Below are 12,071 nucleotides of genomic sequence, written 5' to 3'. Positions count from 1 at the left end.
CTGGTTCCGTACTGATTTTCCCGCCTTCACCTTTTATGGGCCCTATTCCTTCACGTCTCATCCTTTTATTCTTCACATATTTATGGAACGCCTTAGGGTTTTCCTTAATTCTACTTGCCAAGGCCTTCTCGTGACCCCTTCTGGCTCTCCTAATTTCCTTCTTTAGTCCCTTCCTACAAGCCATATACTCATCTAGATCCCTATCTTCACCAAGCTCTCTGAACCTTTTGTACGCTTTCCTTTTCTTCTCGACTAGGTCCCGCACAGCTTTCGTGCACCACGGTTCCTTTAACCTACCAACTCCTCCCTGTCTGCTCGGAACATTGTCCTGTCGAACGCGAGACAGACATTCCTTGAAAAACTGCCACCTCTCTTCAGTACATTTCCCCGAGAATACCTCCTTCCAATTTACTCCTCTAATTTGCTGTCTAATGTCTTCATATTTCCCCTTACTCCATATAAACACTTTCCTAGCTTGCCTGATCCTCTCTTTTACCAACGCAAGCATAAAGGAGATAGAGTTATGATCGCTATCCCCAAGATGCTCTCCCACTGAGAGATCTGACACCTGTCCAGGCTCATTGGTCAGTATCAGATCAAGTACAGCCTCTCCTCTTGTAGGCTTGTCCACATGCTGTGTCAGGAAACCCTCCTGAACACACCTAATGAACTCCTCCCCATCCAATCCTCTTACCCTAGGGATATTCCAATCTATGTTTGGGAAATTAAAGTCTCCCATCACAACAACTCTGCTATTATTGCAACTCTCCAGGATCTGTTTCCCTATCTGCTCCTCCACCTCCCTGTCACTATTGGGCGGCCGATAGAAAACTCCCAGCAAAGTGATCGACCCCTTCCCACTCCGAACTTCCACCCACAGAGACTCTGTAGACAATCCCTCCACAGCATACACCTTCTCTACAGCTGTGACACTATTCCTGATCAGCAGTGCCACGCCACCCCCTCTCTTGCCTCCCTCCCTGTCCTTCCAGAAACATCTGAATCCAGTCCTGTCCCTGAGACATCCAAGTCTCCGTAATGGCCACCACATCACACTTCCAGGCATCGATCCACGCTCTGAGTTCATCTCCTTTATTCACTATACTCCTGGCATTAAAGTAAACACATCTCAATCCTTTGGTCTGAGCTCTCCCCTTCTCTATCCCCCGTCCATCCTCCCTCTTGCACTGTCTATAACCCTTCTCTGTTTGCGAGCTAACTTCCTCGCTCCCAGTCACCTCGTCTCGATCCCCTCCCCCCAACCTATCTAGTTTAAACTCTCCCCAGTAGCCTTAGCCAAACCTCCCGCCAGGATATTGGTCCCCCTGGGATTCAAGTGCCACCCGTTTTTTGTGTACAGGTCACATCTTCCCCTAAAGAGGTCCCAATGGTCCAGGAACCCAAATCCCTGCCCCCTGCACCAGTCCCTCAGCCACACATTCATCCTCCACCTCACTCCATTCCTGCCCTGACCCTCCCGTGGCACAGGCAGCAATCCTGAGATTACTACCTTTGCTTTCCTCCTTCTCAGCTGTCTCCCTAATTCCCTATACTCTCTTTTCATGGGGCCCAGTGTTACCTGTGTTGCGAAGTTGGGTAGAGTAATTGTAGATTGATGTTTGTAAAATTGTAAAATACTAAGGAGAAAGCATTGCACGGTCTCTACTAAAGGTGGTGCTTTTTCTGTGCTTAGAGAGTTAAAACAAAATGCAAGTGGGAGCCCCACACTAAAACATTGCCATGGTAAATTGCTCCCTAGTGTCTTGGGGTAAATGCATGGGGTTATGGGGATAGGGCCTGGGTGGGATTGTGGCTGGTGCAGATTCGATGGGCCAAATGGCGTCCTTCTGCATTGTAAGATTTTATGATTCTATGATTTGTATCGAAAGGCCAAGCAGCAGTTTTTACCAAGACAACAGGCTTCTGAATTTAGCCAATCAATTTGAATCAGGCATTTAGATACCAAAAACCTGTTAAATTTAAATCTGATGGTTTTGGCAACCTAGGACCAATCCTATTGTGGGAAATATTAATATGTCATCACAGGTATAAAAGAAGGGGGACATTGGGGCCGATTCTCCCATCTCCAAGTTCAAAAATAAAATTTTTAGCATGGTGGGCCGGGAGAATCGCGTGTGGGCCAATTTGTGGGATTCGCACATGGGCCAATTTGTGGGATTCGCACATGGGCCAATTTGTGGGATTCGCACATGGGCCAATTTGTGGGATTCGCGCATGCGTTCCTGACGTATGCGCGTCTCCCAGCACCAGATATCCAGCGCTGTCTGAGCTGTGCTGGAAACCGGCGGGAACACCAAGTAAATACTTTACATCTAATTTTAATGTGACTAACAGGCCCAGGATTGAATTCTCTGGACCCGCTGGCATCTCCCACGCCGTCAGGAGTATTTCATTCCAGTGGGGTTCAGGTCAGCTCCCCACTTTCGGGGAACTAGCGGGATGACTCCGCTTGAATGAAGGGGGGCAATTGGGCCTCCCAGGGGGTCGGGCGGTGGAGGGTGGTGCCCCCTGGGCTTGGGCACTCTGGCAGTGCCAGCCTATGCCCCCTGACACTGCCCAAGGGACAAAGTGCCCATGCCCAGGGGCACCTTGGCACGGCCCATTGGGCATCGGGTAGTACCAAGGGGGTAGGGCCAATCATGGTGAGGCCTGCTGGGGGCAGGGCAGGGCCGGGGGGGTCCCGCTGTCACTCTGACATTGCGATCGATGGGGGCTGAAGGGAGGCCAACAATCGGGGCAGGCTGGGGCGGGGGGGGGGGGGGGATGTGGCTGAAGATCAAGTGGTCTGGGATAGGAGGAAGGTTGGAGCTAGCCCAGGAATGGTCATGGGGGCTGTGAGCAGGCTGTTGGGTGGGGAGGGGAGGGGGAGGGGCACGATGGAGGGGCAGCACTGCGAGGGTCCCAGGCTGGCCAGCGATTGAGCTAGCCAGCAAACTGCAAGGCCACTGCGTATGTACAGAGTTCCAGAACTGTCAGCCTCCGGCGCTAATAGACTGCGCCCGCCGCAACCCCCCCCCCCCCCCCCCCCCCCCGGCCCCGCCTGAGCTTTTAATTATATTCACGATTGTGACCTCTGCATTGCACAGAGTGTGGGAGATTTAAGTCTGAAGTCACACTGAAACAAAACAGTGTGATTTACAACAGTTTTCTTGTGAATTCGACACTTAGAACTTTTTTGGGAGAATCATGGCCATTACGTCCATGTAGACTTTTAAATGAATATTAATGTAAATGTGTTATTTGAGGGAATTTGAAGTAATGAGGAGGAGTGTTCTGTAGTTACGGCATGCCCCTTTAAGAGAATAGGTCAGGTGACCCGGGACTCAGTGTCCATCCTGGGTGGAGTTTGCCTAGTCAGTCTTGTGCTGACTGTGCAAGAGAATAGATGCGTTTATAAACAGTTCCAGTTAGTTTACTCCCACCTACCTCGTGGTCTTTTATTAGTCTTTACATCAGGCCTCAAACAAAGTAACAACCATCCCGCCTTGCATACCTCATCCCCCCTTTGCATAGCTCCCCTCACTTACATATCACCCTTGCACAGCTCCTCCCCTGCATAAGCCCCCCTGCCATTGTACATACCCCACCCCATCATAGCCCTGCCTCCCTCCCCACTCAGGCCCCACTTCCTTGGCACTACCCCTGGCACGCTCATGGTGCCCAACCAGGCACTCAGGGTGTCAGGTGGGCACTGTCAGGCTGCCATGCTCAATGGGCACTGCACAACCATGCCTCCGACCACCTGATGGATTCAATGGCTTACGATTCATCATGGTGGCGATGGGGGAATATTCCAGGAGGCTGGAAGATGCTGAATATAAGTGTTGCTGAAAAAAAGAGACATGCTTCAAAGCTTTTCATCTTGCACTCATCAGAACAATTCACAAGAATACATATAGTAAAGGAATAATCATTCATACTGCATGAGAAGAGAGAGCTGATTGGTTGACCAGTGACTCTGATTAGTAGAGGTGTTGCCATGGAGAATGAACCGGGGAACAGTTAACCACCAAGCTCTTGTTCAGATTCAAATCAGTCAAGTCAACACTGATTGGTCAGCAGTACTAAAATCAAGACTCTCATAGAAATCATAGAAACCCTACAGTACCGAAAGAGGCCATTCGGGCCATCGAGTCTGCACCGACCTTTTTCACACAGAGGGTGGTGAGTGTCTGGAACAAGCTGCCAGAGGTAGTAGTAGAGGCGGGTACAATTTTATCTTTTAAAAAGCATTTAGATAGTTACATGGGTACGATGGGTATAGAGGGATATGGGCCAAATGCAGGCAATTGGGATTAGTTTAGGGGTTTTAAAAAACTAAGGGCAGCATGGACAAGTTGGGCCGAAGGGCCTGTTTCCATGCTCTAAACCTTTATGACTCTATGACCTGATAACCCATTAGATAACATGAGGAAATAAACACGGAATAATACATCTTGACATCCAGTACACTGTTTCTTAATGAGGTTCAGTGCTCCCTGAACAGATTGGGTGAATATACCCTCCTGCAGAGATCCCGTCTGCCTCTTTCTCTGTATTCTATCAGTTTGTCCTGCTCCGTGCCACCTCTACCCATCAACTCCATCATGCTGTAGTCTAAGAGCAACACAAATCAATACACCCACCTGGGAGCAAGTGCTTTGTGTCTTGAAGTCAGGAGAAGGACTTACAGCACCTGCCACACCACTCCATGTGGACTCCAGTGATTTTAAACAACTCTGGAAACAATCACTGAAACAGCCAGTAGTAATCAGGACAAACAGCATCATGATGATCCTTTTAAATAGCATTGCCTGGGTGTCTTTGCTGCTACTGAAAACATATTAAGCTGTGTGTGTTGAAGAGAGGAAATTACTTGGAGCAATGTGCTCCAAATGACCACACTGGTTGTCAGAATAGTGTTATAAAGCATGCACAGACAATTGATTGGTGTCATAATCGCCATTTTGGAGGTCAAATGGGTCACCCAGCACAGGGAAATTGGCATAAAGGAGATGAATTTACCAGTGAGGAAACAGACAGCAGGGAAATCAATTTCACTCCGCACTGAGAAAATGGGCAGCAGAGAGATCGATCTCACTCACAGCAGAGATAAGACACTAAGGAGATCAATTACACAACCTCCCGAAATTGAAGTAATATTTTCTAGAATATTACCTTTCTCCACTCCATGATATCTTTGAGTTTTCGAAACAGAAAGATTCCTTTGCCCTGTGACCTTGCAACCTAAGTAGAACAGAAATGCTATGTCAGTTACTAAGCAGCATGACATGTGAAATCACTAGCTTTCCCCAGGCTGGGTACAGGTAGAATGGAATACATCATCTACTTCCTGAAAAATCATTGGCTGATGTATGGCTGCTTGTATTGCACAGGCTCATTGGGCAATGGCTCACTCACTGAGGTGACTTTAAACTACACAAATACTCACATTCTTTACCAATTTCTCAGCTTCCTTTCCTCTACCAGAAAGCAATCTCAATGCATTGTCGTCATCAGTTTCTCTTTGTTATTGAAGAAGAGATGTAGAATCATCTGTTGTGTGGTCTAACATGGCTGTGGAGCCAATTTCAGACCATAGCTTTCCAGAGGGTAGAACATTTTCGATTTTGTCTTTCTACCTTGTCATTTGTCCATAGCTGCCAGTTCAACGGAAATAACGTCACTTGATATCACTCCCCAGGTACAGTCATAGAGATTTACAGCATGGAAACAGCCCAACTTGTCCAGGCCGCCCAGTTTCTATCATTAAGCTAATCCCAATTGCGCAGATAGTTCTTTCTTGTTCATTTTTCTCTCAGGTCATGGTGGTCATGCCACGTTTCCCGGGATTCATCTTCAAGGAGTTCTAGAACTTTAGTTTCAGCTTACCTTGCAGGTGGTGTCCAAGTTTAGTTGTGAATACATGACTGCCTAAGGGATTTTATTGTTTAGTCATACGTACTACATGTCCACTTCATTTGAGATGATGTGAAGATGCCGGCGTTGGACTGGGGTGGGCACAGTAAAAAGTCTCACAACACCAGGTTAAAATCCAACAGGTTTATTTGGTATTACGAGATTTCAGAGCACTGCTCCTTCATCAGGTGAATGGAGAATTGGGTTCACAAATGGGGCATATAGAGACAAAGACTCAATTGCAAGATAATGGTTGGAATGTGAGTCTTTACAGGTAATCAAGTCTTTACAGGTACAGACAATGCAAGTGGAAGGAGGTTTAATTACAGGTTAAAGAGGTGTGAGTTGTCTCAAGCCAGGACAGTTAGTAGGATTTTGCAAGCCCAGGCCAAATGGTGGGGGTTACACATAGTGTGACATGACCCCAAGATCCCGGTTGAGGCTGTCCTCATGCATGCAGAACTTGGCTATCAGTTTCTGCTCGGCAATTCTGCATTGTCGTGTGTCTTGAAGGCCGCCTTGGAGAACGCTTGGAGAGGCTGAATGCCCTTGATTGTTGAAGTGTTCCCTGACGGGAAGGGAACACTCCTGCCTGGTGATTGTCAAGCAGTGTCCGTTCATCTACTGTCATAGCGTTTGCATGGTCTCGCCAATGTACCATGCCTCGGGATATCCTTTCCTGCAGCGTATCAGGTAGACAACATTGGCCGAGTCACATGAGTATGTACCGTGTACCTGGTGGATATACTACAGGCCACCCACCTGGTGGGTATACTACAGTCCACGCAACAGCCCACGGGAAGTGGAGGAACGGATGTGTCAGGAGATTCTGGATATGTGCAGAAAAAATAGGGTTGTTCTAGTGGGAGACTTCAATTTCCCTGATATAGACTGGAAAGTGCTTAGGACTGGGGGTCTGGACGGGGAGGAATTTGTAAAATGCATACTGGAAGGTTCTTTGGAACAGTATGTAGATAGTCCAACTAGAGAGGGGGCTATACTGGATCTAGTTCTGGGAAATGAGCCCAGTCAGGTCATCAAAATTTCGGTAGGGGAACATGTGGCAAAATAGCGACCACAACTCTGTTAACTTTAGGATAGTAATGGACAAGGACGAGTTCTGTCCTATGGGCAGGGTGATAAATTGGAGGAAGGCTAACTATAGCCGGATTAGGCAGGAATTGGTGGCTGTTGATTGGGAGAGGTTGTTCAGGGGTTAAGTCCACGTCTGGCATGTGGGAGTCTTTTAAGGAACAGCTGATAAGGCTGCAGGACAGGCATGTGCCTGTAAAAAGGAAGGATAGGAAAGGTAGGATTCGAGAGCTGTGGATAACCAGGGAAATTGAGGATCTGATCAAAAAGAAAAGAGAGACGCACGTTAGGTCCAGGCAACTGAAAACAGATGGAGCTCTGGAGGAATACAGAGAGAGTAGGAAAGAACTCAAAAGGGGAGTTAGAAGGTCAAAAAGAGGTCACGAAATGTTCTTGGCAGACAGGATTAAGGAGAACCCTAAGGCATTTTATTCATATGTTAGGAACAAAAGAGTTGTCAGGGAAAAAGTCGGACCTCTCAGGGACAAAGGAGGGGAATTATGCTTAGAACCCAAGGGAATAGGGGAGACCCTAAATGAATACTTTGCATCGATATTCACAAAGGAGAGGGACTTGTTGACTGGGAGTGTCTCAGAGGGAGGTGTTGACCCGTGAGAGAGAATCTCCATTACAAGGGAGGAAGTGTTAGGTTTTTTAGGTAACATTAAAACTGACAAATCCCCAGGGCCTGATGGCATCCATCCTAGACTGCTCAGGGAGACAAGAGATGTAATTGCTGGGCCTCTGACGGAAATCTTTGTCTCTTCATTGGACACAGGTGAGGTCCCTGAGGATTGGAGGATAGCGAATGTGGTACCGTTATTTAAGAAGGGTAGCAGGGATAACCCGGATAATTATAGGCCAGTGAGCTTGACGTCCGTGGTAGGGAAGTTGTTGGAGAGGATTCTTAGAGACAGGATGTATGCGCATTTAGAACGGAACAATCTCATTAGTGACAGACAGCATGGTTTTGTAAGAGGGAGGTCGTGTCTTACAAATTTGGTGGAGTTTTTTGAGGAAGTGACAAAAACGGTTGACGAAGGAAGGGCCGTGGATGTCGGCTAAGTGGATTTCAGTAAAGCATTTGATAAAGTCCCTCATGGCAGGTTGGTTAAGAAGGTTAAGGCTCATGGGATACAAGGAGAGGTGGCTAGATGGGTAGAAAACTGGCTTGGCCACAGAAGACAGAGGGTAGCAGTCAAAGGGTCTTTTTCCGGCTGGAGGTCTGTGACCAGTGGTGTTCCGCAGGGCTCTGTACTGGGGCCTCTGCTATTTGTGATATACATAAATGGTTTGGAAGAAGGTGTAACTGGTGTTATCAGCAAGTTTGCGGATGACACAAAGTTGAGTCGGCTGGACTTGCGGATAGCGATGAACATTGTCGGACAATACAGCAGGATATAGATAGGCTGGAAAATTGGGCGGAGAAATGGCAGATGGAATTTAATCCAGATAAATGCGAAGTGATGCATTTTGGAAGAACTAATGTAGGGGGGAGTTATACAATAAATGGCAGAGCCATCAAGAGTATAGAAACACAGAGGGACCTAGGTGTGCAAGTCCACAAATCCTTGAAGGTGGCAGCACAGGTGGAGAAGGTGGTGAAGAAGGCATATGGTATGCTTGCCTTTATAGGACAGGGTATAGAGTATAAAAGCTGGAGTCTGATGTTGCAGCTGTATAGAATGCTGGTTAGGCCACATTTGGAGTACTGCGTCCAGTTCTGGTTACCGCACTACCAGAAGGACGTGGAGGCTTTCGAGAGAGTGCAGAGGTTTACCAGGATGTTGCCTGGTATGGAGGGTCTTAGCTATGAGGAGAGATTGGGTAAACTGGGCTTGTTCTTCCTGGAAAGACAGAGAATGAGGGGAGACCTAATAGAGGTGTATAAAATTATGAAGGGCATAGATAGGGTGAACAGTGGGAAGCTTTTTCCCAGGTCGGAGGTGACGATCACGAGGGGTCACAGGCTCAAGGTGAGAGGGGCGAGGTATAACTCAGATATCAGAGGGACGTTTTTTACACAGACAGTGGTGGGGGCCTGGAATGCGCTGCCAAGTAGGGTGGTGGAGGCAGACACGCTGGCATCGTTTAAGACTTACCTGGATAGTCACATGAGCAGTCTGGGAATGGAGGGATACAAACGAATGGTCTAGTTGGACCAATGAGCGGCATAGGCTTGGAGGGCCGAAGGGCCTGTTTCCTGTGCTGTACTGTTCTTTGTTCTTTGGATAGTGTTCTCACGTGTGATGATGACATCCGTGTCAATGATCCGGCACGTCTTGCAGAGGTTGCTGTGGCAGGGTTGTGTGCTTTCGTGGTTGATGTTCTCCTGAAGGCTGGGTAGTTTGCTGCAGACAATGGTCTGTTTGAGGTTGCGCGGTTGTTTGAAGGCAAGTAGCGGGGCTGTGGGGATGGCCTTGGCAAGATGTTTGTCTTCATCGATGATATGTTGAAGGCTCCGAAGATGTCGTAGCTTCTCCACTCCGGGGAAGTACTGGACGATGAAGGGTACTCTGTCGGTCGTGTCCCGTGCTTGTCTTCTGAGGAGGTCGGTGCGGTTTTTTGCTGTGGTGGTTCGGAATTGTTGTTCGATGAGTTGAGCACCATATCCTGTTCTTACAAGGATTTGTTTCATTTGAGATGGGCTCTGATGATCATAGAATGATAGAAACCCTACAGTGCAGAAGGAGGCCATTCAGGCCATTGAGTCTGCACTGACACAATCCCACGCAGACCCAATCCTGTAACCCCACATATTTATCCTGCTCATCCCCCTGACACTAAGGGGCAGTTTACCTTGGCCAATCAACCTAACCTACACATCTTTGGAGTGTGGGAGGAAACTGAAGCACCCGGAGGAAATCCATGCAGACACAAGGAGAACATGCAAACTCCAAACATAGTGACCCCACGGCTGAATTGAACCCAGGTCTTTGGCGTTGTGAGGCAGCAGTGCTAACCATTGTGCCTCCGTGCCGCCAATGGTGATAAAAGTTAGAATTCCAGATATTTCTGCTCATGAAGTAACTCAGTATTGGGAACTTTGTCCTTCAATCTGAAGCCCATAATGATCCAAATGCATCTCATCGGGAATTTGTCCAACTGCTTAATAGTCTGGAGTAAGTAGACTCTGTATTATCAGCCTATACGGAGTGTAGATATTACCACGGCTTTATATATAGGTTTGTTTTAAGTTTGATACCTCATTTCCTCCACTGTCTCATATGTAAAAGAGCATATGCTCAGCTTGCTCTGGCAATTCTATTTTGCCCCTCACTATCAATGCAGGCAATGCTGAGGTTGTGCTTCAGAGATAGATAATGTTATCTACAGCCTTCAGGATTATATTATTGACTGTTATAGGCAGAATATGATGATGATTGATGAATAGACTATCTCTCTTCATACAATCTTCATTCAATGGGGTGCACGCTGGTCAGTGTGGGAGGTACCTGGGGGGAACCAGGGACTGGGGTACACAGTGGGCAGTGTGCAGGGTACCCAGCAAGAAGCAAGGACTGGCAGAGGCGGATTTACAGTTTGTGGGGCTCCACACTGTCCTTTAACTCTTAACCACCCAACTGAACTCATCCCTCCCGACCCCGCACACCCTCGCCCCATAGAACTCAATAGCTGAAGCACTGCTTTAGTGTTTTTTAACTTGTAAAAACATGCCTGTGTGAATACCCTGCTGAGTTGAAATCCAAGCTTAACTCTTGTCAGAATGACGGTAAAGATGGTCACTATTGCGATGTGAGTCTTGAGGCGAGCAAAGGTGGAACTTGCTGATGAGCAATGAGGTGGAGAAATCAGCCAATTACACCAATGCAGCAGAGGCCAGTGCAGGGCAGAATGAGCCAGTCCAGTGCAGGAGCAATTACTCCAGTCAGCAAGATGCCTATTCAGTATATTTCAGAGTCTCATTCAGTTTCAATTGTTAACTTCCTTACTTCCTCTCACAAAATCAAAGAAGCTATTGCCATAAGTTTGTGTGAATGGAGTGTCCAGCAAGTCCAAATCCAAGTCCAGTGGCTCTGCCTGCAGGATTCTGTTCTTTGTCCTGAAGAGACTTTCTGAAGGCCAGTCTCTTTTGATTTGATCTAATTTGATTTGATTTATTATTGTCACATTTATTTACAGTGAAAAGTATTGTTTTTTGCGTGCAAACAGACAAAACATACCGTTCATAGAGAAGGAAACGAGAGAGTGCAGGATATAGTGTTACAGTCATAGCTCGGGTGTAGAGAAAGATCAACTTAATGTGAGGTAGGTCCATTCAAAAGTCTGACAGCAGCAGGGAAGAAGCTGTTCTTGAGTCGGTTGGTACGTGACCTCAGACTTTTGTATCTTTTTCCCGAAGGAAGAAGGTGGAAGAGAGAATGTCCAGGGTGCGTGGGGTCCTTAATTATGCTGGCTGCTTTGCCGAGGCAGCGGAAAGTGTAGACAGTCAATGGGTGGGAGGTTGGTTTGCGTGATGGATTGGGCTACATTCACGACCTTTTGTAATTCCTTGCAAAAGGTCGTGAATGTAGCCCAATCCGTCACGCAAACCAGCCTCCCATCCACTGACTCTTCAACATCGAGAGCGATGGTGGTAGAACTATCAGCATGTGACCAGCTGCAGCTATTATATCAGACCAGCAATGGTCCATTTTGGAAAAACAGAATTTAAACAAGAGAATATGGAAAAAGGGCAGATTTTTAAGATTTTCTTACTTCATCCCTGGTTGACTTTGCAATTTCGATTCTTTTTTCTTCACAAAATCATCAATTATATCATCATAGGTAAAATCTTGTAAAGGCGCACTTTCAATCATCAATATTGCTGAACGTCAAATGTTCCTGACTCATCCTACTTCGCAAAATAACTTTTAACTGTTTTCAATACAGAAAAAGAATGTTCACTGGAAGCATTTGTGACACGTATTGTTCAAAGTATTTTCAGAATGGTTTCCACATTTGGAAAGGTTGCCAGCAAACCATCATGTACAAGTCAGAACAAATCAACTGGTGATCTCAAATCACAGAGCTCATCATTATCGATGAAATGAATGAAT

The 12,071-nt window shown here is 46.9% G+C and overlaps 1 protein-coding gene across 2 annotated transcripts in view; it reads right to left on the bottom strand.

Moving 5' to 3' along the window:
* The window catches only part of ttll9 (tubulin tyrosine ligase-like family, member 9), a 120,816-nt gene that overhangs the window by 62,936 nt on the left and 45,809 nt on the right, over window positions 1-12,071 (bottom strand). For both annotated transcript variants that reach the window (XM_078236335.1, XM_078236336.1), the window contains one exon: window positions 5,179-5,247. In XM_078236335.1, coding sequence (XP_078092461.1) covers window positions 5,179-5,247 — 69 coding nt within the window. The remainder of the gene's footprint in view (window positions 1-5,178; window positions 5,248-12,071) is intronic.

Source organism: Mustelus asterias, chromosome 20, assembly GCF_964213995.1.
Source record: "Mustelus asterias chromosome 20, sMusAst1.hap1.1, whole genome shotgun sequence".
In the NCBI taxonomy this organism is placed as follows: domain Eukaryota; kingdom Metazoa; phylum Chordata; class Chondrichthyes; order Carcharhiniformes; family Triakidae; genus Mustelus; species Mustelus asterias.
Note: the sequence above shows the minus strand (reverse complement) of the source record. Positions and strands in the feature narration are given on the sequence as shown.